The following is a 24,816-nucleotide window of genomic DNA, read 5'->3' as shown; positions in this document are numbered from 1 at the left end:
CAAGAACCTGCCCTGTCCAGATAAATGTGTCAGCATGTAAAGTTTAAAAAACGATCTTTCTGACCATTGTGTGCTTAAAAAGTACTTGCACACAGTAGCTTAATAGATCTGATTTGTATCAGTGTCCAAACAAATTTTGCTTGACCAAGAAGTAACCTTTTCATTTGAATTGAAGCCAAATTGCAGAACTCGAGAAACAAAAAGGGAACCGAACACTGCATGCTAATTTAATACAGCAATGTCATATTAAGCAGACGGACTGAGGAGGTGCGTACGCCTTTAATGCGAGGATTATACCTACAATGTTGTTTGTAAAATGTTTTTTTTTTCGGTATTTTATGGCTTAGTTCCGTTTTATGACATTTCTACTTTCGTGCGTGGAATGTTTTGGTTTGGGGTTGCTGGTTAACAAACTTGTAGGCTACTGCGCACACGTGCTGTTTCTCGGTTTCATTGCAACTGATAGTTTCATTATTGAAGCTTTTAAGGTACTTTGTCGATTTATTTTAAAGGATAGGTACAAAAAAACAAGAATGTCCTCACCATATAAGGATTTACATGACAATTACGTTCCTAATCGATGGGTAAGACTGCTTCTTATCGTTAATTCACTCATCATTGCTTAAAGTTTGCCGTGATATAATTGCGGTTTCTTCCTTCCATTTTCAAAACAATTATTTTACCAACAATGACTGTTGCCAATCATCAAATCAGAATGTGACAGTAACGTAATCAAAGAGCAGAGGTTAAAAGCAGGAGTCACTGAGTCATGAATGTTTAAAATCTATTTAAACATTGTTTTTAGTTATGTTTACTAATGTTTTTTGTTTCTTTTGTTTCAGCAATTTAAATTCATTTAAGTTTTAAGATTTTTTTTGCAGATTGTACAAGCTCTGCTTCCGGTGGAGGGAAATATTTTAATATTTAGGATATTTTCTCTTGTGTTCTCAGAGCTCCAGTAGGCGTGGAACTTTAGCCATTATTGTCTTGTTGATGATAATAGGTAGTATTCCTCTTATGGAGCAATGGAGAGGATCTAAAGTAAGTCTACGACTTGGAGACCACGATGAAGCCAAGGTGGAGGGGAATACATTGAATGTTCCTGTGTCTGATGAGCAAAGCAGGTGAGAGGGTAATGGAGTTGGAAAGAAATCACAGTCTCTTCTTTAGCCTGGACTTAGCTGGAGGTTTATCTACACTGAGGAATATCAGACTATCATAAGAATTTACACAAAGCTGTATTGCAAATGAGAACTTAATATGACATTGAACTCTGCAGGTTGGTTCTTACTGAGAGTATACCGCTTTATATGACATATGATGCTAATGCCACCTTTGGAACTCCCCTGTATGAGGCATGGAAAGACCTCCTGGTCATGGCGACAGAGAGGGTCGATGTAGCCTCTTTCTACTGGTCCCTTACTGGCAATGATATCATGGTCAACTCTTCCACTGACTTACCTGTGAGCCAAAATAACTTCAATAACTTCCGGAATAATTTGTCAGTAATAGGCACTAATAGTATAGTTAACTTTATTCTCTGTGTGGCCTTGTGCCTCTGAAAGGGAAGGGATATACTGGAGCTGTTTGGGGACCTGACACTGAGGAATGTGTCCATACGTGTGGCCAACAGCATTCCCTCTGTGGCGCTGAACTCTACAGATCTGCAGATTCTCAGGCGTAAAGGTAAAGACGCAAGTTGCATGTCCCATCTATAGAAATAACTGATCAATCAGTTGGTAACAAAGCAAACTCTCTATTCTCATTTATGCTAATAGGAGTCCATGTCAAGAAGGTGAATTTTGGGCTTTTAACAAAAGGTATACTTCACACCAAACTATGGATCATAGACATGAAACATATTTACATTGGAAGTGCGAACATGGACTGGAGATCATTAACACAGGTAACCATTCTGGCAATGGTTAAGCTCAAAATACTGCCTTTTAGAAGGTGTGAGCATAGTATATAGATTATAGCAAATGGTCTATAACCATATTTTTTTTACATTCTTGCCTTACTATATTTTATTGTTCAAATTGAAAGGTGAAAGAACTTGGAGTGGTCATATACAACTGCTCCCAATTGGCTGAGGACCTCCAAAAGATCTTCCGGTCATACTGGGTGCTTGGCCATCACAATGCCTCCATCCCAGACCCCTGGCCCTCTGATTTTGACACCACCATCAACAAAGATTACCCCCTGCTGGTGAATATGAGTGGTGTCCCCAGCAGGGTCTACATTACTGTGAGTCGTCTGTTTCAGTTCTTCTTTCCCCCAGTTTCACATGGTAGGTTCTCAGGTGCCTTGTACTGATACACCAGGTGCATCCATTCTATTTATAATTACTCACAAACCGCTTGTGGGAAGTCAGTTTAGTAAAACTGCTTGGGAGATAATATAATGTTTCTACAATAAAACAGTGAAAGAGAGTATTATTACACTACATTACAGATATTTAGCAGACGCTCTTATCCAGAGTGACGTACAACAAAGTGCAAATTGAACACAGGGACAAGTGGAATGGGGACCCCAGAGGAAAGTACGGTTCCAAGTCCTAGCGTGACCATATAGACACAATTTGAACCCTTGAAGAGTACTGAGTACTGAGCATATAGATCTTGTGTTTATTGCACTTATGATGATTCCTATATGTTTAGAACAGCATTCCATGTGTATTTTCCTAGTTATGGATGTGATACTTTGACTTGTGGAAAAACCTATGCACTTGTAAGTTGCTTTGGATTAAAAGCGTCTGCCAAATGACAAAAATGTAAATGTAAATTTGTGTATTTTATTGAAAAATCTCCACTTTCTCTTAGGGCTCTCCTCCCTCTTTCTGCCCTGCTGGTAGAACTAGGGATTTGGATGCCATTCTTTCTATAATCGAGGGGGCAGAGCATTTCATTGATGTGGCTGTCATGGAGTACTTCCCCACATCTCGTTTCACTCACCCCCGAAGGTGAGACTGCCTGCATCAGTCAAAGCAATGTCTGATTTGGATGATCTTTTATAAACTTTTCTGTTTCGTCATATTGTTCTTTTCATAATTCAACTGCAGTAAGACCTTGGTTAAAAATGGGTCCACCCCTGAAATATGTCATTGCAAAATAGTTTTGTTACAATGCAATTGTCATTTACACAAATTCAATGCATTGTTTTCAGTTGTCTGCCTTCTGTTCTTTTTAGCTACTGGCCCACCATCGAAAATGCACTGAAGCGGTCAGCTTTTAACCGTCATGTTACAGTCCGCCTCCTGATCAGCTGTGGAAGAGATACAGATCCGGAGATGTTGCCCTTCCTGCAGTCCCTCAATGCCCTGCACCTGCCCACTGAGAACATTGGCATTGAAGTGGTACACCCAAGATTTACCTCTCCCACTGTCCCCAAATTTCTCAGTTACAAACCATTGTTGTCATTTGAAATAATGGCAGATTACCTTTGGCAAATTCATACATACAAGACACATCTCTTCAGTATGTTTATTGTCTGAACGTAGTTTAATTGGCTTATTAATGTCCTCCCTCCCTATATCTAAGCTATTGTATGGTGAGCATTCTGGTGCAAAATGGCTGCCATGCATCACCCAGGTGGGTGCTACACATTGATGGTGATTGAGGTGTTTCCACCCATCCATCCATCCATCCATTATCTTAACCCGCTTATCCTGAACAGGGTCGCAGGGGGGCTGGAGCCTATCCCAGCAGACATTGGGCGAAAGGCAGGAATACACCCTGGACAGGTCGCCAGTCCATCGCAGGGCACACACACCATTCACTCACACACTCATACCTATGGGCAATTTAGACTGTCCAATCAGCCTAACCTGCATGTCTTTGGACTGTGGGAGGAAACCGGAGTACCCAGAGGAAACCCACGCAGACACAGGGAGAACATGCAAACTCCGCACAGAGAGGCCCCGGCCAACGGGGATTCGAACCCAGGACCTCCTTGCTGTGAGGCGGCAGTGCTACCCACTGCACCATCCGTGCCGCCTGTGTTTCCACCCATCACCCTAAATAGTTTTAGATCTTTTAAAAAGTCCTATATATTTAAATCCATTATTATAATGCTATTAAACCGGAGTTCTTTTTTTTTCTTCCAGAAACTCTTCATAGTGCCAGTGGGGAACCAATCAGATATCCCCTACTCCAGAGTCAATCACAATAAATATATGGTGACAGATAAAGTGGCATATATTGGTAAGAATACCATCATAATAATTCATCTTTCATTTACTGCCGTTCCCAATTGATTAACTTGTATCTCCCTTTATGAGAGTACACAGTTATGACTCCATGTCCTGAAGTTTAATCAATTTAGGGTAATTCAGGCTTCAAAATTCCTTCCAGGAACATCTAACTGGTCAGCCGACTACTTCACCACAACAGCAGGGGTGGCGATTGTGGTCTCCCAGGATGCACCTCACCCAAGCTTGGTGGAACAGATGCTGCAGGTGCAGCTGAGAGGAGCATTTGACCGGGACTGGCACTCTCACTTCACTGTCGCTCTGTCTGACCTGGGCCAGAATCCTGACTGTGCATTCTCTGAAGCATTTGGAGACTGAACTATGACAACAGATCTCTCTCATCAGAGCCCCAAGAGATCATTGAAAGAAAGGTTTTCACTTGAACCAAAGGAATCATGTAAGGTTGAGCTCAGATAGGAGTTCTATTGTGCAGGGTATCAATTGATTATCTTTATTGTCAGCAAAATATTATATGACTTTGTACATAACAAACCACAAAGAGGGTGTATGTTCTTTTTCAAATCACTGTAATGTGGCATGTACAAAGGTGATACAACTACATAAGCTACAGTTCAATAAGGATCTGCTGATGGGTGATAATTAATTGCAAAATTGTTCATCAAGAAAGACAAGTCTACATTTGAATAAATTAAATACTCCGTCCATTCCATTGAGTAAAGCAAACGTTGTACTCCCATATCCTATTCACCCATCCCAGCTCACTCGCTTTTCACTTTTGTTTTGTCAAACAAAATGTAGTTAACAGAATATCACAATGTTACATAACATGTTTTTCAAACTGTTTTTCATTGGGTTCGAATGAAGCATCACAATGCTCTTTACCTCTGCAACATCTTCTGTGTTTATTAATATTTTTATTGCATTTTATTTACTTGCAATACCAAATTGTTGTTTGCATACAGTATTATCTGTTTTTAAAGTATCAATGTTTTTTTGTGATGAATGGGGATAGTTTGTGATGAATTCATTTGGCTTGTAATTACTTTTTTTTCATCTGTTCCTTTGGTAAATCTATAGATAATTAATATTTTATATTTTTAAAATATGCCATAATTTTTAGTAATTTGTTGATTATGTATAATTAAGAATGAGCACAATATAAATATAAACACAACAAAAACGTGTCATTGAGTACACTGCTGTAGTTTACCAGGACAGGCAACACAATAATTGTTTATTGTGCTATCAGAGCCATTTCATTGCAAGCCCGCTCTTGATTGGATGATCAGAATCCAGAACCACATTTTTCCACAAAATGATATGGTTTCCTTAAGTGAATAGTATCAGGAATAACACAGCAAATATTTGCATGTTTGAAAGCAATTGTGCCGTTCTTTTTATTGTGTCATTACAATGTGTGACGCATGCATGGTGCCTGAAACTGCGGATGACTTTTTGTACAAGCCTAATGTGAACAGGAACTTCACGGTAGGTATGACTCTGATACGTCCATGGCTTTCCCGGTCCCCATTCCTGCTCAGTAGGTGGCGATATACCATTTTACGTTAGTAAGTGAGTAGTGTAAACATACCGAAGAAGAAGCTTTCATGTCAGCTGGTGAGGTTTAAGTGAAAAGGTCAAAGTTCAGTTATCGGCTTCCTGTTGCAGTACGTGTGCTTACTGTGATTGATGATTGGGCTAGTTTGTTTCGGTTAACTAGTTGGTATTAGTCTAGGAAGCTAAGATCTTTCGGATCTGTAAAATAGCAGTTTACCGGATCCCGACGGTCTTGAAAAACTATGGTGCTTCTCGAGAATGACTCGGTAAGATAACATGACTCCTTTGCTTCTAACGTTACCCGAATTTGTGTTAGCTAGTTGCTGCTAGACATCTGGTGGACGCGAGCAGACGCTAACTAAGTTAGCTATTTAGCTACTCGGTGGACAACGAGATTTTGTCGCTGTCCAAAAAGTTGGTAGCTATCTACTTACCCTCTGTTTTAATACGTTTATGGTTGAAACCACATGTAAATAAACTTAATGAAATTGAGCATATGAAGTATTGTACGGTAACTATTATCTATTATCTATTTAGTAAAGCGGTTGCTGCTGCATATGTGGCTAGCAAGCGTAAATGCATTTACGCACCCACTTGGTTAGTTAACGTTAAAAATGTAAAAACTCCATGGCCATAATTGTTCGCCAACCAGGGAGCTTTAAGTTGGTTATCGGTTAACTTCGCTAACACGTGTGGAACCTTATGGGTAACATTTCCTGTCAAGTTGATTAAGGTTCCCAGAACGGAATGCTACAACGTTCTATTAAAATATATATAATAAAATAAGAGCCAAGAGCTATTCTCTTTCTAAATACAATAGTTTTTTTAATGATAACATTCTGGCATTCTATGCAGCAGTTCACAGTATACACCCAGTGCCAACTCGAAGCAAAGCCATGATAATGGCGACCCCCCTCCCTTTTCAAATTAATTTCTAATTCTTTTTGAACATTGCTGTTTCATGTTTCAACTTGAGGATATCAGTGGAATTTAAACTGAACATGCTTGTGCAACGTGAACTTGGTTACAAGTAGTAGCTAATTGGCGATAATAGAGAAATGTAACCCTGTCCTGAGTGTTTAAGAGTGGCAGTTTCGTTAACGTAATGTGACTTTGTATCTAGTTATTTAGTACAATGAGTTGTCTAGAATGACGTCACTTCATTGTACGTCGCTCTGGATAAGAGCGTCTGCTAAATGCCATGTAATGTAATGTAATGACGACACGAAGTTTAGCTAACTCTCTTTCCCCGCCCCCCCAGTTCTTGACAGAGCTGACAAGACTGTTTCAAAAATGCCGGACAACAGGAAGTGTTTACATCACATTAAAGAAATGTAAGTTCTGTATCTGAAAACCCTATTGATTTGTGAGTGTTTAGAGCATTTTAACAAATTGCACCATTTGAATAGATATTTTCATTCAATGGCTGTGGCTGTGTTATGGCTGTGTAGTTTATAGTGAATTGATCCTGCTTGACTTCTAGCTACAGTTTCATCAATATGCGCTCTGCATTTCTCTGCAGATGATGGGAGAACCAAACCAGTGCCGAGGAAAGGCAACCCAGAGAATTTTGAACCCGTTGACAACAAATGTCTTATCCGCGCCTCAGTTGGAAAGAAGAAAATTAGCACAGTGGTAAGCCTGCTGCATGCTTTTGCTGTTTAAAAAAGGAGTAATGGAAGGTATTAAATGATGTGCTTCAGCACTTCTGTGGTTTGTGCTGCAAGTCATTTGTCTTTTGTTTTCCAGGTCAGTAGTAAAGAAGTCAATAAATTCCAGATGGTGAGTGTCTTGAAACTTGTATTTGTAGCTTCTAATATTGTGGTGGATGCACCATGAATGCAGTGCTATTTAGAAAAGCTTCACAAGTAAATTCTTAATGCAGAATGACATCACTGAATTTCAAACAAACTTTCGGGGACATTAGCTCAGGAGGTGGGTGATCTTCTGGCAGTGGGAAGGTTGCCAGTTCGATCCCCTGCCCTGGGTGTCCCTGAGCAACCCCAAGCTCACATGGTCAGTGCCTTGCAAGGCAGCTTATGGCTGTGTGTGTGTGTGTGTGTGTGTGTGTGTGTGTGTGTGTGTGTGTGTGTGTGTGTGTGTGTGTGTGTGTGTGTGTGTGTGTGTGTGTGTGTGTGTGTGTGTGTGTGTATATAAATGGCTGAATGAGAAGCATTACTTGTAAAGTGCATTGGATAAAAACACTGTAAATGCCGTCCATTTACCTTTTACCATTTTAGAAGGTTTTTCAGCCAAATAGAGCAGAGTACACAGCCCCTTTGCAGTCCATGCTCGTCACTGCTGGAGTCAGATGTAGCATTTACTTTTAAGTCCTAACTGTATCATCAGACTTGTAGTCCTTTTTAGAGTTGGACACACTAAATTGTTTTCATTTGAAAAGAGTTGGGTAAATGTCTTTTACTTAAAAAGAGTCTGCTCCGATTTGTTCTTTTAAAAAAATAAATACTGTACCTGTACACAGCTTTGGCAACTGGCCTTGTTAGGGTTTCAGATTTTCAACCTAAAGTGGGCACTGCTATGGTACCCTTGAGCATGCTACTTGGACTGAATTGATTCAACAAAACTAGTTTTCTAGTGTAATCGTTTTCAATGTTTCCATGTGTAATCCAGAATAATAGAGATGTAAGAGAGCATAATGGTTCCTTTGGGTAAAAGTCACTTAAATAAATGTGGTTTAAATATTAGTAAACCATGTGATATCTGGCCGCTCTCGCCTCCGTTTCCCTAGGCCTACTCCAACCTGCTTAGGGCACACATGGATGGGCTGAAGAAGAAGGACAAGAAGAGCAAAAGTAAGAAGAGCAAGGCGACCCAGTGAGCCGCAGACCGGCAGGGCGTGCTGGAAACACCATCCATACAGACATCCCCACCTGCCTCTGCCTCCCATCCACGCCCTCGGCACCCGCCTGCACCACCACCTCCAACCAATCAGCCGTGAGCTGGACGGATCAACCCGAGAGCTCGTGCAGACCACCGTGGCATTAACGTCTGTCTTAACCCTGCAGTGTTGTGTGCCACAGACAGGCGGCTCCCTGCCTATGAAAACTTGTGAAGGCTCTTGTAGTTCATGCCACCGGTGCAGGCTTCCGTGCTTTGGATTTAAGATGTAGAGAAACCTGTGGCCCACATGGTACAAGCAACTGTGCAGAAAGTGTCAGAGGTAATCCGAATGCTGCTGACTGTCTTAAGTTTTTAAAAACACACACAAAATTCCTGTCTGCTTTCCCCTTTATAGGGGAAATGCCTCCATCTAGTATTAATTTGCCTGCTAGTTCAGGTCTTCACATTTTTCCATTGAAATCTTCTGCACCATGCTGTCTTTGGATCTTGAATTTAATTTAGATAGAAAAATCACATACCGAGGTAAGTTAAGAATTTTGAATGGAGTTTTGAAGTAGGGCCTTGTGTGAACTCATGGTGTCAAATAAATACACAATGTGATTGATGCCAATATCTTCTATATTTAACCAGCTATAACAGGGAGGGACAAGGCTAGTTGACTGCACAGACCTACAGAGGACCTGGACTTCATATTTTTGTTTTTATCTTGAAAATATGTTTTTGTTTTAATTTTGAGATTCATTTTAAATTTGAAATTGCCATATTTTCAGATTTAAGAGTTATTTTATCCTAAGTGCATTTGGAAAAAGAAATTGCTTGTTTGGGTCTGTATGGAAATTTTAATGCACTACTGGGTTACAGTAATAACATGGGATTCATTTTGATTTGAGGTTTGAAATCAGTGGATGCATTTACTACATTTGTTTTGGTCCTGATATAAAATAAATCATACAGTGAATGAAATTAACTCTGTCTCTAGTTGAAAACGCTTGAATTAATTTTCCTCTTATTGTCATTGAAAGTAGTTTGATGGACCTTCAGTGTGCTCTGTGGGATGAAACTGACATATGAAGCAGCCTTCATAAGGGATATTTTTCCATTGTAGACTGAGCGAAAATGCTGTTTTGCCTTTTGTCAAAGGTAGATCAGTATAACCTTTGAGGGAATTTTTTTGTTTTCTGCACCTGACAATAAAATGACATTTTAAAGTAAATTACTTTATTGAAAATGTTACCTTGATTTTTGGCCTGAACACTTAAATGTTTGTGTTTCTTTTTATTTTCACATATTTGAAATCAAAAATCCGTGCTTGGTTTGAACTATTGTGCAACTTTCACCTGCTTTGTTACACAAAGTGCGGTAGAATATTTGAAGTTTCTGAATTGAATTTTAATTCAAAGTAATGTAATGCTCAGTACCATTGTAGAGAATGTGTGGAATACAATCAGTGCAATAGAGAATGCATTGCATGGCCTTCATTCAGTGTTATTCATACACAGGTACATATAGTACACTTCAACTACAGGACTTGGTATGAAAACATGGTTAATTCTTACTTTGCTGTGGAATAGATTGACTTATAGGGACATTATCATTTTATTTTTTATCAAATGAAAAAGTCTAGGTTGACATTCATCAAAGGTAAATACTACTGAGCCAGTGTGAATAATCTAGTTATTGGGTCATCATACCTGCCAGATTTGACTTCGAAATTACTTGAATATGAGCACCCAGCATAATAATAAATGGCTTGCTTTTGGAGGATTTTTTTGAGCTGCAGAATCTTCATAGATCTTTCATTCCAGTGATGGAGCTCTGAAAGAGGAATGGTTCTTATTTTAATTCTTAGACTTCCAAACCAAAGTATGGCTTTGGAAGAGGAAATATTTGAATTTTGAAATGGAATGTCTGTTACGCTTTGAAAAGAATTGTGTACATCACTCAAAATGAATAAAAGTAATAAATACATTATGTACACTGCTAAGCTACATGTGACAGTCTCTGATTGGTCACAGTCTGGAGATGTCAGCCACTGGGGACCTCTCCACTGCAGGAATTCTACAGGGCTGTGTTCTTCTTTTCGGGCCTCTCCCCACTGGAGATAACCAGGGTGCTGTGCTTGTGTTTCTCCTCCTCCAGGTAGCCCTGCTTCATGATCCTGGCCACATACATGAACAAGGTCTGAGGGATAAAAGGAAAGCGCCACTTGAGGAATATATGCACAAATTACAGTAGGAATGGGCAATTCAGGCTTTTGTGGATTTCTGACCAACTTCTACTCTTAATTATTTAATTAGCCAAATAATTTGCATGATTCCTTTACAGCCTCATTCTGTGACAAACAGCAGCTGATAAATGTTCTTGTCTTGTAGCATTTTATTGTGGTCTAATTTACAAGTGAATGTATCATGGTTCATTTGACTAATTAGATGATTGAGCCAGGGTAACTGGTGGCTGCAAAATCCTGCATACTCACCAGCCCTCCAGGACTGGAGTTGCCCATCCCTGAATTACACTACAGCACAGTGCTTTCAAACTCAGTTCTGTGGACCCCTGTGCATGCTGGTTTTAGTTTACTCCAATATTCTGATCAATTAGTTACAACCAAGTTATTTCAGAATGATTTCCTTAATACGTTGCTGGTTTGGCCAATCAATCAATCAATCATTTAATATTTCTAAAGTCATTGTAACACATTGCAAAAAAAACTCAGATGTGAATGGACATGCATATGCCTACAGTTATTCCCAGAGGTGGAAAATCCAGGTTCAGAAATGTAGTCTTCCTCCAATATTTTGTCAATTCACTTGGATTTGCTATTTAACACAATTCTTCAGCTGGAACTAATTTGAGAAATCAGCTGGCTGAGTTAATGGGTGGAAGAAACACATGGCAGGACTTTCACTTTCAGACTCCTAGGCTGTGTTCGAAATGGCTCCCTAACTAGGCTGACATCCATTTTCTTCGAGTGTCCGAATTCAAAAATCCAATTTTACTCACATTTTGAGAGCACTAGAAATATCCCACAATGCATCGTAAAATTTAGTGAACAATTGTCGATATGAACCACTATACTTTGCGATCAGCTTTTTCCCTAACTTTATTATATGCGAACTTTTTTTAAATTCTCCTTTAAAGCTGTGACAGGCGAGGGCGCGGTTCAGGAGCAGTTCTAATTAAAGAACAGCTCTTCTGGGTTTTGTCACCGTGATGACAAATTAATTTCCCTTGAGCATTAGTTTAATAAAGTACAACTACAACTAACCTATTATAACCTAACATGTTCATAATTAAATTGTCCAATTAGCCATTGTATTCTGACTGCACAGCAAACTATATAGCTGTTTATTCGAATGTAAGTTACCTCTCGAAAGATCCATCGTAAGTTTCCGAATTATTTGCAGCTTGCTATCTAAGTTAGTTAACCGGCTAATTTATTGACATTGCTAGCTAATTGGTTGCTAGACTAGCTATTTAAGCGTTATGGAACGAGAACCTGTGGTATATCGTGGATATTAGCACAGCTAGCGGGGTTGATAGGCACGACGCGAAGAGTTTCGTTTACAAAGGAAATTCATGCTTATTTTATGAAGTGCAACTATATAATTCAATGGGAGAAGAATGTATGGTCAAATGTATTGTCTTGACAATGGCCATTCAGAATTTTCATTAAGGCTTAATTTACATCCCAGCAGCTAGTGAATCTGCTGTACAGACAAGGTCAAAGGTTGTGAATGACCTGTGGGCAGGCACTTTCTCAATGCATTTTGATGCTTGTCGAAGTGCATCTGGTGGACATATCCTCCATGCAATCCTTGTTCTTGGAGCAACAATCACATCATCTGTTCTGCCAGAAGCATTCACGTACAGTGTATCAGTGGCATAAATTCAGGCATAGCACCCTGCAACCAATGAGTTCTGTTTTGTTTCTTTATGGTATAAGAAATGTCTCTCTATATCCAAGACCCACCTGGAGAGAGAGCTGGATATAAAATGAGAACTGGTACAATCAGAGTCCCCTTCACATTCTACAGATGAAAATGAAGATTGGAAATAATTGTGTTCTTTGTCTAAATGTATGACTTGGCATAGTTCCTTCTCATGCCATTTCAGTTAGTATTGCCTCTGGGTGGAGTCAAATTCATTGTTGAGGGTGTCACTTATACAGGAAACAATTTTGTTTTTGGTAACCAACTTACAATATCTAAATGCAATTTAGAATAGTTAAAAACCTGTTACTGAGAACAATGCAAAAATGTATCACTTTATTGGATAATAGCTACATTAGCACTTTTTGCCAAATACCATAATATGGTATGTTAAATGTGATTCAACACTTTTTTTTCTTTGAACTTCAAAACAAAATGTCAGAGAATGGGTCAGATCAGAAGTCCTTTTTAAGTAAAATCTGAAAATTAGTTCTGGTCCCCATGACACATCCTCATGTCAGCAAACTGAAATGAAACTGAAATTAGAGCTACAGGAATTTCAAAAATTTCCTTTCATACCGAGAAACATGGGTCACGTCACCATCCTGCAGGAATGAAAACCATGCAGATTTGCTTGTACCTTCCAGGCTTCCTCCAGTTCAGGGGTCCACTTGTCCTTCAAAATTGGCTGGACGGCACAGATAAACTCAGCCCCCACATACTGAAAAACAATGTAGGATTTTTAGAATTCAGACTGAAACAAACTTTTGAAATGACAACTGAAAATGGTCTCCATGAATAATTCCATGCCAACATGTTTCACAAATGTAAAAAGACACAGCTAAGCCCTCTTACCTCCAAATATTTCTTACTGAATAACTTCACAACATATGAAAAGTCATTTGGAGAAAGAAACCAGTACAAAGCTGTTGAAGTATACAGAAGTATTGTGATAAATATGCACAAACAATACTATAAACTATGCTTTAGTAATGATTCAATGGAATAAACCAAAGTTTAAAAAATATATATTTCCCATAAAAACAGGTTTCATAATTATTGGCATACAGTGCAACCACCTGGCAAGATGAATTTCAGAATTCTTATCAAGGGTGCAAATCATTCTGGAGCCCACTGTATGTACATGCATGTGGTGCAAATCATTAGGTCTGTAATGAGTTACAAGAAAAGGCAATGTCCCCTGATTTGGAGGATTTGAAATGGTGGATTAATCCAGTCCTACCCCATAGTACTTGGGTGGAGCATTGTATCGGTAATGGCTCTTCCCCAGCTCAAGGGCAAGCTGCTCCAGCCTCTCCATCTGGTCCAATCTGGCCACGCTCTTCTCAATGAAGGACATCACCCTATGTAGACAATACAGAGTTTTGCAATGGGACTGCAACAGCCTCAAATATATATATCAGGAAATGACGGAGAAGGTGGCATAGGGCATATGTGCATGAGCATCATTAGAATGTGAAGCACTCTAAATTACCTAGATCCACATCAAAATACCATACAGTGTACTGAACATGTATGTTGTACCTGTTCCATAATAGGTTATGGAACATGCACAACATGAACATTAAATAGTGTGAGCACTGCTCCTCTCCTACTCCCCACAAGGACATCCATTCTACAAATAAATAATTTCATGAAATTGATCTGATAGAAGGCCACTGACATTGACAGATGAAAATAATGTAGAATGTATTGTGCAATTTTGTGTCAGGGGCACTTTCTTATCTCGCAGTATATCTTGCTGACAGAAATGTTTCCAAATCATCTTGCAAAGTTTTACTGCATATTTTCAATGCATACAAAATGAAAAATGGCAGGGTCCATTTCAGCCTCTCAGGTAAGGATGGTATTAATATAGTGTCCAGCTAAGAGATTAGAGGACCGCTTGGCCTTTTTCACACCTGATGTAGTACAGCACATTTACTGGTCATCTCCTGTTACATCACCTTGGTAAATGGAACCATCTGGATTAATTCATTTTATTTGACCTTTCATGGTAGGAAATGGCTGATGTACTTGGGACCTAAACAAAGTGGCAAATGTACTGTGGTGGCCAATATTTGTGTTAAGTGTGTCATCAAATGAATAGAATAAAATTAATAGAAATTGTCTGGCAAGTTGTTGTCAGTCTTTTGCTTAATGTATGTGTGTCGAGTTCCTAACTTGCCCAATTTTCAGTATTTTCAGTATTTGACCAAGTTGATTTTTTGTCTTCATGGCCCCATCATATCTATTCATCTGAAAGTATGCCTTGAAATATATGTTGGAACAAAATCTAAAAATGGAGTTTTAGACTAACCGCAGCCCATGCGCTCGGAGCTCCTTACTGGTCCGCAGCCGCTCCAAGTCCTCCACATCTCGAAACAGGAAGAAAACGTCTTTGCATTCTGGATGGGTCTCAAACAACCTGTTGCCAAGACAACTGGTTAGCCTCCATGAACATAAATCATATAAACCACTTAAATATATCTATATTTTGTTGTCTTTATTATATTACTCATAACTGCAAGGTCATAGGTCTTTGAGATTAGATTACATTACATTATTGTCATTTAGCAGACGCTCTTATCCGGAGAATAAAGTGCAAATCAGAGCCAGGGACAAGTGCGTTTAAGACCCTAGAGGGAAGTGCATTTAAGTCATAGATAAAACTTGAACTCTTGAAGAATAATCAGATAACTTTCCAAGTAGCTTACCACGGTTGGCAGCTAGAATACCCCAAATACTAAAATATAAAATTACAAGTGCAATTATAACCTATCACACACATAGCGTACATAGCTAATCATAACAATGAGGTAGGGAGGGTAAGGTGCAGCCTGAAGAACTGGGTTTTCAGTCTGCGATTGCGAGGTCTTGGTTATGAAGATGAGATTAACTGTTTATTTTTAAATGGAAACTAATAACATGCGCTAGTTATATGTATTTTGCCATTAAGCAGGATTTAGCTTTTTTTAAATGGCATAATGGAGCATTAAGATAGTATATATTGTGAAATATAATGTGGGCAAGGTTTCAAGTTTCTACACCAGTACTGTATTTGGGAATTTTTGAATTTGCCTTCCATATTGGATTTTGTGATCCAATTATGTGACCATTGGGCGTCATCATAATGTGATTTATTTTTTGCTGCCAAACATGTTGATGTTGGTGTGTACGGCCAAAACGTTAGATTTTGGTCTCATCTGACTATAACACTCTCTTCCAGTCATAATTCTTGAGTTTGGCAAACTCAAGATGCTTGATTTTGTTTATTGTGCTCAGTAATGTGCTCAGTTTGTGCCACCCTTTTAAAGAGTTGCTGGTATGGAAGTGTCATTTTATGGTTACTTATGGCCTCCCTCCCCATCTTCCTTACCACTCGTGGGGATAATATGCACTTGCATCCTCTTCCTGGTAAGTTTGCAACCATTCCATATGTGACCCGCTCTCTCATAATCAGTAAGTTGTGACGGCCAATTTCACATAAATAGATGTAAAATTGTTTCTTAATTTTTCAGAACAATATCTTGGGTTTCTTAATGTGCCAAATTCAGAGTAAAAATATATTTATTAAGCTTTTAAACTCAAGATGTCAAATTGAATCTAACACGGAGTTGTGCATTGTTTTGACTGAAGGCTAGCCAGCTTGTCACCGTTCACCAGTCACAAACAACCACATAAGCTGCGTTCGTGGCGACATGTTAATGTATATGCTTTCATGGTCTGTATGTCTTAATGCTAATAGTAAATGTCCAGAGTAGAAATCTAATTGTAAAGGGTGTATACATAAGATGACAAGTTATAACCCCGGAATTTTGTCGGTAGTCTCCCGACAAAACTCGCGACAAAACTTTGAAGCCGTTCTATAAAACTTCGTTTGGTGGCGCTAAAAACGAAACGGGACACGATATCTGGATTGCAGAGATAACTTTCGTATCGTTTGAAAGCTTACATTCTTCTCTTTTGATTAGTTGCTAAAGGTCAAAATACGTCAATACGGTCAATACGACTGATTAAGATAGAGCAGATCACATAGCTATGTTTCATGCCTTTTTTTATTGCCTTTAAAGTGCTAAGTGGTATGTTTCACCTTTTATGAATCTCTTGTAAATTATCCATTCTCCGACTTGTGAAGGGCCATTATCACCAGTGTCTTCTGAATTTACAGTTCTTTGGCTTTCTCCATCCTGATGGTTGGACAAAAGGATTTTGCATGCTTGTTACCTACTTTTCCTCAGCAATGTACCTCTTCCTCAACAAGAAGTAATTTAATGACACAATATAGTTATTTTAGACTGAGATCAACTAAATTAAAGTAAAATTGTATGGAGCCAATAATTTTGGCAGCTGTGGTTTTCAGAAAAAAATTAGACTCCATACTGGATCTGGACTGATAATGACCCAAAGCTGGGCCAGAATCTTGATTTCAAAAGGTCTTGATTTGGTTAGTGTTACAGAAATGTTACGCAACTGTGAGGAGTATTTGCAGAATGTACCACCGGCTACTGTGCTAGTTAATTACTGTTGCTAATTTAAATGTACTGCCATCAGTGAAAATAATTCCTACAAAGGTTAGGTCAGTTACTGTATAGAGGAAGTCCTTTTCATGTGCACCGCCAAATGCATTAATGTATGAGGCCATGAATGTGGCATAAGATTGTTCAATGTCAAATTGGCCCACCATGATATTGAAAAGAGTTAACCTTCTAAGATAAGAATCCTCTGACGATAAGGCTGGAGGAACTGACATTTTGGCAACAAAGAAGGCCAAAGAAGCAATCCGCTGGAGATGGAGGCCATTTAAGTGTGCAGGGCCAGTCGACCGGAGATATGGTCTGTACTAAGACTGCTGCAGTGAACTGACTTACTGCCAAGCCCCCCACACTTTTCAGTGACCAGAGGTCTGATTGTGGTGAAAAGCCTTTAGCATTTGGCAGTTCGCTCATTATCAAGAGCCCCACTGTGCTTTATTCCAAGGTGCAATCACAATGTGGAGTGCATAGATAGCAGAAAAAGACATGCTCAACTAAAAAACGTATTGAATTGCTTACGGGTGCTGTAGCCCAGGGATCATTCAATGTAAAAAAGGAACGGCCTGCACTCACAATATAGATAATTTTATATCTTTTTAATAGCAGCAGTCACAAAGACGCATTAGGCTATACAGCCTTCATCAGCTAACAGCCTCAAAGGAACAAAAAATAATAAAGGAAATATACTGCCATGATGTACAAGTACAGTGCTCTGTGTAATCTGTACTTGACATATATTAACTTTGTCTACATAAGAGGGCATAAATGTCCTATGGAGAATCCAGTGTACTGGGTGCATGCTAATGCACATAATTTATGTTAATTACCTGTCACCTGTGTGACATCATGGCAGTGTATTTCCTAAGTTCTCAGATGGAGGCTATTAGCTGGAGAAGGCTGTATAGCCAAAACAAGTTCTTGTGACTGCTGCTATTAAAAACATATAAAATTATGTATATGGTGAGTGCTGGCTGTTCCTTTTTTAGAGTGTATAGATTGACCACAGTGCTTCTTCACCTCTTGAACGGAGCTTGTAGGGTGTATCTGAGCCTGAAAATTAATTGGGCCACCTGCTTGAACTTTTGAAACTTTTGCCAATGCACACGGAGCAGAAACAGAACATTCCCACTTACAGCCTTCTTACGGATATTTTTATCCATTTCTCTGCTTCCGATTCCCACTCAGATATATGAGGATGCTTGTTCATAACAAGCTGTGCAAATCTAATCCCACTCAAGATGAGAAGACCGATACAGATTTGACATGGGATGTTGATGCTGCAAGATGTTAATTTACATATCAAGGACTGCATCTTCAGTTAGAAGAGGTCAAGAACTGTTCTTATGCCTTCTAAAGCTATGGGTGTCGTGGCAGGCTGTGTGCACATCAAAAATCAGGCTTAAAGACTGTCAATATTCATTAAGTGTTATTTCTGTCTTGCAGCCTTGCGGGGTGCCTTCTACCTTTACTCAATATGCATATGTACAATTAGATCTTTTACAGAAACAACAGGGTGCCCCCACCCCTGCCGCGATGTATCAAAGCTCAGATACAGTGTCTTTCCTCTGACTGATTCCACAGCTCTGCACAGGCAATCTGCACACACACTATGTGCCATGTGCCATGTGCCTGTTCCCTCCGCTTGGAAAGATCCATTGAAACAAGTTAAAAAAAGGAACTGATCTGATGTCCCTGCTTCAGCCAATTATCTATGTTAGTACTCTCCTTTAATTTGATCTTCAGCTCTTGATGTTCCACTATAGTGGCAGGACATGCTGGTCATGTTCCCAGCTCATGGCATTGCCTGTGTAACCTTCTGACTGCGGATGTGTGTTAAACATTAAACACATACAATACAATGCCGGATTTAGAACTTGAAAATATCAAATAATCATGCTAAGGCATATCTACAGTGTAATGTACTGGCAATCTCTGTCATTGTGTAAGTTAGGGAAAGCAATGCTCCTTATTCTGTAGTTTTTTTATTCTAAATGGGTTTGGGACGTTTCTGGGCGTGGTGCTCTTCTCTGTGAGCAGAGTGTGGAAAAAATACAGAGAATTCAAACTAGAAGCCGAGGGGGCTCATTCAAAGACCAGATTCAACATTGGAATTGTTATTCCAGCTATCAGAAGACGGAGGTATAAAGATAAAAACAGTCGGTTCAGGACAGAGGAATAGATTTTAGATTGTAAACACAGGACCACAGCAAGGCTAGAAAATCCAACATAATATACCTTTAATCCTCCCTAATGATAAAAGGCTGACTTCAGGATAGTGGTTAATAGGTACAAATAGCTATCTACGTGGAAATATATATTTTTAAAAACCGTCTTTCTCGGTTTCTCCTCACATTGACTCCTTGCACTGCTGCTTGAAAGCCTGGCTCTTAGCTCTTCAGCTACATTGTCCTTTAGTGGCCCCTGATAGGAGGGCATGAAAGACTTTTTAAGACAGATGTTTTAACACTGTTCCATTTGCACCCACTGCATTTCTCAATTACCTCATGTGTGAAAAAGACCACATTTGCACCTTCCAGTGACCCTGAGAATAACTTTGCACTCATCCCTTTGTGGATTGCATTTAAGCACAGGTTACATTTAAAAAATTTTATAGCAGCCCCCCAGCTGACCCAGTTCCCCACCCAAATCTGGAACATGGACTGAAGTACAAAGAGCAGGTTTTACTTTGTACAGTTACCAGACTAACTCAGTAATCCTGCTTTGTGGAAGAGGCCCTAGTTTCCTAATCATTATACAAAAAAAATGTTCTACATGTTTTTGTGAACCACTGAGGGACATCAAGCAGAAGTATGCATAGGTGAACTAGGAGGTGAAAAACAAATTCATAAGGAACCATTGACAGGAACATGTCATAATAGTATAGTAACACATACGCACATTAATGTTTAATATACGTGTGTTATTTAATTTGGCAGATGGGGGGGGGGGGGGGGGGGGGGGGTCATTTGACCCATTAATGTGACACAAAAACAGCTGTATTTCTAGTTAGATTGTTAGAATTAGATTACCCCTCTGAACAACAAAGCACATTTCATGTACATAAAAGAGCAACTTTGCAGCTATGTGAACAGATGGATAGAAAGAAACAGATCTACAGACTGGGAGGGAGATGCAGAAAGATATATCAACATATACATAGATGAATTGTATGTCTGGCTTGTTCCTTGCTCTGAAGGGTACTTTTTGGTTCAGCATATTCTTTACATCCTGGAAATGACAGTTATATTCTCATTCCCAAACACAGTTCCCCACTGGTTTGGCAAGAGTAAACGCACTTGGATTTCTTTTAGTTCTTGAAAAAAACAAAACAGAAGATGAATCATATTTCTGCATGTGCAACCTTCAAATATAAACATCTATAAATAATAAGTTCTTGTCTCCTTTATAACAAAGCTATAATAGCTAAAATCACCCCTCTGCAATTAAGGCTTGGTTGAGACAAATAAAATAACATCCCAGTATAAACTCTCATGAAAAGCATGGAGCTCATCAGCATTGATTGTAAACAAAAGAAGGCTTAACAGGATTGACCTGAGCTGTGTGGAGCCTGCTGTTGATTTAACGTGAGTTCATCTTATTTAGCGATACGCAGATCAATGCTGAGGTTGCACAAGGCCACCACTTTCAGTTAATTTCCCTTCTGTTTCTGCATTCTCTCAGATGCATTCACGCTAGTCCCAATAATTCCCTCCTCCCCTGTGTGCTGGAAAAAAAGGAAGAATATATTCTCCTAAAACTGAAATGATTGAAAGAAATAAAGGTCACATTCAGAGGTTCTTCACATGAATATAATAAGCTTTCCTCTCCAAAGGAAACTGTAAGGAATTTGATGTGGTTTTTGACTCCATTAAGCTCAACTCCTGTAACATAAAGACTTGTGTGAATATGGGTTTGCGTATACGTGTGTTGGCTGGTGTGTGCTGAAACAATGGGTGGCAAGACTTTGTACCCCAGAGAGTGAAATCTACTCAGTCGTTCATCAAAGTGCTTTCTTGACACTAAGACCTTCAATCCTAGGAGGTAGACATGCTGCTCGTCTGGGAAACGACTTTTATGCTTGTCTGAGTACTGAAAATGCAACTGCTGAACCAGTGATCCCTAACTAAGATTACTTCCGGTGAGAGAAGTTATATAAATATCCCTAACTATGACCCCTCTAAGTTTAATTCACTTACAGTGTCTATGTAATTAAGCTGCAGACAGCTACCTGGTTCCCTGGTTATGGTTATGCACTTTGTTGTACGTCGCTCTGGATAAGAGCGTCTGCCAAATACCAATAATGTAAAGTAATGTAGCTGATCAATTTAATCATCTCATGTAGCGTGTGCATTACTGTTGCATGCTCTCCAACATTTATTTTGGTGAGTGCTAAATGTAATGCTATTTTCACCTACAATTACTGCTGGCTGTTTTCTAGAAATATCTATTTAGAACCCATCAACACCTTAAGGCTCCCTTCATCCTATTAATTAGTTTCTGCCATGTTGTGTTATCTGTCTCACACTTGTAATGATTTTCCCTCACTTCCATGTGTATTTAATGCAGATACAGCACTACAGTTATATCTGCACTGTTATTCCATCAAATACACTTCTGAATATACTTTTTGCTTGTCATTTGTTTTTATTTTATAAACATTCAATATTTCCATTATGGGTGTTGACACCAAAATGTTAAATAGTTTTGCCATCAAGTTTTTGCAAAACAAAACAAAAAAAGGCATTTCATAGCATTTTCTCAAAGAAACAGCTAATGGCAAGCCAATAAAAGAGTGTGCTGTTCACGAGAGGATAGACATTAGGTCTGCCTGGTGCCAGGAGGAGCATCTAATCATGGATGGCTATGGCAATGGTGGTCTCAGGGCAACACGCTAAGGTCAATCATTTCAATGGCTTGGATTTCCTCCAGAGGCAGATAGTAGTTCCACAATTGCATTCACAGCACAGGACTGTCTGCCTGCACCTTCCTCTAAAACCAGTCTGATATCTTGCACACTAACACCTCCATTTGTGTCACAAACCAGCTACAGCCTCTAGTCATGGTGTTTTAAGTCAGAGCTACATTAGGCTTACTGGGCTTATTGACCAGTGGGTTCATTATAATCAAAATGCCAACACTCCTGTATACATGTCTCAACAACTTTCACAGTTCTTTGAGACAAGTGAGAAGAAATATCCTCTAGGTGGTTTTCCCCCCTGTCTATGTCCTGTGCTTGTACAAGTTGCACTGCTTATTTTATTCAGTATGCTATCAACATACATTTAAAAACGCCCATTAATAATAATCAATCATAATAATATCACGTCAGTGGCTCTTATGATAGAAAATTACCATATTACCATATTCTCTTAAGTGCATTTCTCATTCTCATTTTTCTCTTAAGCCAGCTAGCCCTATTCACTTTTCTACGTACAAAGAAATTATCCCCTCAACTTCGATGTTTCTGAATAAACTCATACATTTTGTAAATAGGTCTACAACTTACAAATAATTCGTTCATATCTTTGTTTAATATTTTCAACAATCTGAAACAAATGTAATTTGAAACGAAAAAGAAAGGATTTTGACAAAAGTACCATTAAGGTGCAGAGCAGACGTTTCCTTTATTCGCTGATGGGAATTTGGTGAAAAATACAAATAAAAAGCGTTCCAGCCACAAAAATACGATTGCGATATATGATATCTAATTTGGTTAGTTCATGAAGTAGGGGCACAATACTGCAACTGCAGATGGTGGCTACAGACTTTTTCCCACATCAGCGAAAGGCGGTGGAACACTTTGGTTGTATAATTTTCTCACCAAAACAGCAAGATTGCACGAAAACAATCATCTAATTTGGTTGAGTCATCTCAATATAAACATAAAACAGAAACGCTAACATTATGGGCGTTCACTGTTGATTAATTGATAGCTCAATATCTGTTCTTAAATAGCATCGCCTGCGCTCAAGCAACTGTCAAGCGTAAGTGAATGACAGGCGATTGTAATGCATGTTTGTAGGCCTACTCATTGAACTGTACTCTGACAAACTAGGCTATGTGCGGGTAGATCAATATGGATTGTAATAAAACACTGGACCTGTCCCGACGCCCGTGCAAAAAATTATGAGGTGGATCAATTCGTGCACAACTTTGGAAGCACCAAGCTTGGAGCCAGACTAATCATGGGTCTAGTAGACTAAATGCGTATCGGAAGCCAACCAATCACACTGAGAAAAGTACTAGGTAAAGTGTCCTTAAATATTATAAAGCTGGATTATTTTTATTTATTTGTTTATGCCTATTTATTTATATTTGATTAAATGTAGGTCAGTTCACAATATTTTTTCACGCATTCTTTCAAATGTAGTGTTAGTGAGCCTTGTGAAATACATTTACAGTTGTACAGCGCTTTGGATAAAGGCGCTATATAAATTCCAACCATTTACCATTTACATTTGTATAAATAGCCTAGTGTGTGCCTCTGTTGGGGGAGGGATTGTACATGCTTTAGCTATAGCAACAAACATACATTCGTATAGAGGTAGATGCAGGTCCATCCTATTTTAAGTGTAGGCAAAAAGTCGATTTCGGTTTAATCGAACAATATTTGTCAAGCCAATTTGCCAACTGGTCTTGATAGCCTACGCCATACTAGGTTAATTATCGGTAATCTGCTTACAATATAAATAATAATAAAGATATTATATATTTGTGTTGGGATATGGTTTATTATCTCTTTAAACCCACGAGCAACCTTTAAGTGCAAAAACGAATGGGCTGTGCAATACAGCATCCACAGCAGCCTGCTACTTGAAATGAAATGCAGAATATCACTCACCTAACAAACATAATGATACCAACTTTCGCGATATCCTCTTGGATAACTTTCCACGACTCCTTGATCATTTCGATTTGCTCCTCGCTGAGGTGCGTGGCAGCGGCTTCCTCATCTTTCGCTTCTCCAGTTGGTTTCGGTGCCAAGCCCAGTCCTGATATTGCGCAGCCCATCCTCGGCGAGGTATGGCCACAAAAATATATTTATAACAAAAACTGAAGTAAACTAGTTGTTCTCCGCGAAGTAGAAACTGATGTATTGCGTTTTACTTCAAGTGTAGGCTAATGTATTGCGTTTTACTTCAACTGTTTCTCTTGTGCGTTCACGGTCCGTTCCCATAAGGAATCGTGTCTGCGTTGTGCTGAGCGCACAAATTCAGAACTGACGGTTTATTAATAGAGTTCATAACCTGCATTATAAGGAGGGAGGGAGCACACACTAGGCAACATCTCAAAACATCCTCTTGCAGCCAGATGTTTTAAAGGAGCGAATTCCCACTCACTGCACCGGCTCATCTATAAGAAAGAGTACAGGCAATGGTACGGAATAAAGAAAGCTGGGCTCATTACCGACCCTTTTCAGTATCCAAAGGGGATGCAATTTGCGACCCACAATGCTCCCAAGCGTCACTTCAGTTATGAACATCATACAGATAGGTCACATACAGACACCGTGTTAAAGAACACTCTAAGATAATCCTTATTCAAACGTTAACTGACAGCACTAAGTTACCAATTAAATCCATATAAATGCAGCGAAATAGCAAGTGGATTTGAAAAGGTCACAGGACTACGGTATTTAAAATGCCAGTCTGTGACGTCAGATCGTTGTAAAATATACCGTAATATGCATCAATGTAACCGAACCATCGCAGACTGAAGCTAG

The 24,816-nt window shown here is 39.1% G+C and overlaps 3 protein-coding genes across 5 annotated transcripts; 2 read left to right on the top strand and 1 right to left on the bottom strand.

The window, feature by feature from the left end:
- Nucleotides 1-45: 45 nt before the first annotated feature.
- On the top strand, nt 46-5,213 carry LOC133135273 (5'-3' exonuclease PLD4). Of its 3 annotated transcripts, XM_061252168.1 has the most exons (11): nt 46-267; nt 513-584; nt 952-1,124; nt 1,280-1,463; nt 1,566-1,686; nt 1,779-1,906; nt 2,047-2,247; nt 2,823-2,962; nt 3,190-3,355; nt 4,106-4,202; nt 4,353-5,213. In XM_061252168.1, the coding sequence occupies exons 2-11, from the start codon at nt 534-536 to the stop codon at nt 4,565-4,567; spliced, it is 1,476 nt and encodes a 491-aa protein (XP_061108152.1). In that variant the 5' UTR covers nt 46-267; nt 513-533; the 3' UTR covers nt 4,568-5,213. The 3 variants fall into 3 exon arrangements, with proteins under 3 accessions (XP_061108152.1, XP_061108162.1, XP_061108144.1); XM_061252178.1 differs by lacking the exon at nt 513-584 and having other exon boundaries at nt 49-267; XM_061252160.1 differs by lacking the exon at nt 46-267 and having other exon boundaries at nt 278-584.
- A 611-nt stretch (nt 5,214-5,824) lies between these two features.
- srp14 (signal recognition particle 14) lies at nt 5,825-9,842 on the top strand. Its single transcript, XM_061217657.1, has 5 exons — nt 5,825-6,033; nt 7,029-7,101; nt 7,290-7,402; nt 7,517-7,549; nt 8,517-9,842. Exons 1-5 carry the CDS (start codon nt 6,010-6,012, stop codon nt 8,604-8,606), a joined length of 333 nt encoding a protein of 110 aa, XP_061073641.1. The 5' UTR covers nt 5,825-6,009; the 3' UTR covers nt 8,607-9,842.
- A 154-nt stretch (nt 9,843-9,996) lies between these two features.
- xgb (x globin) lies at nt 9,997-24,436 on the bottom strand. The gene is made up of 5 exons (XM_061217644.1): nt 23,935-24,436; nt 14,879-14,986; nt 13,802-13,922; nt 13,199-13,279; nt 9,997-10,810 (listed from the first exon to the last, which is right to left on the bottom strand). The coding sequence occupies exons 1-5, from the start codon at nt 24,102-24,104 to the stop codon at nt 10,688-10,690; spliced, it is 603 nt and encodes a 200-aa protein (XP_061073628.1). The 5' UTR covers nt 24,105-24,436; the 3' UTR covers nt 9,997-10,687.
- Between the last annotated feature and the right edge of the window lie 380 nt (nt 24,437-24,816).

The sequence above is a fragment of the Conger conger genome, chromosome 1, assembly GCF_963514075.1.
Source record: "Conger conger chromosome 1, fConCon1.1, whole genome shotgun sequence".
Taxonomy (NCBI): domain Eukaryota; kingdom Metazoa; phylum Chordata; class Actinopteri; order Anguilliformes; family Congridae; genus Conger; species Conger conger.
This window is presented reverse-complemented; position numbering and strand designations above follow the sequence as displayed.

Bases quoted from the DNA above. Each gene is read 5' to 3' on its own strand.
- LOC133135273 (XM_061252160.1), top strand. From the start codon at position 357: ATGACATTTCTACTTTCGTGCGTGGAATGTTTTGGTTTGGGGTTGCTG. The intron at 585-951 runs GTAAGACTGCTT...TTGTGTTCTCAG, and splicing joins ATTACGTTCCTAATCGATGG to AGCTCCAGTAGGCGTGGAAC. The intron at 1,907-2,046 runs GTAACCATTCTG...TCAAATTGAAAG, and splicing joins ACTGGAGATCATTAACACAG to GTGAAAGAACTTGGAGTGGT.
- srp14 (XM_061217657.1), top strand. From the start codon at position 6,010: ATGGTGCTTCTCGAGAATGACTCG. The intron at 6,034-7,028 runs GTAAGATAACAT...CCGCCCCCCCAG, and splicing joins TGCTTCTCGAGAATGACTCG to TTCTTGACAGAGCTGACAAG. The intron at 7,102-7,289 runs GTAAGTTCTGTA...ATTTCTCTGCAG, and splicing joins TTACATCACATTAAAGAAAT to ATGATGGGAGAACCAAACCA.
- xgb (XM_061217644.1), bottom strand. From the start codon at position 24,104: ATGGGCTGCGCAATATCAGGACTGGGCTTGGCACCGAAACCAACTGGA. The intron at 14,987-23,934 runs GTGAGTGATATT...TCTTGGCAACAG, and splicing joins GGTATCATTATGTTTGTTAG to GTTGTTTGAGACCCATCCAG. The intron at 13,280-13,801 runs GTAGGACTGGAT...ATTGTTTTTCAG, and splicing joins CTCCACCCAAGTACTATGGG to TATGTGGGGGCTGAGTTTAT.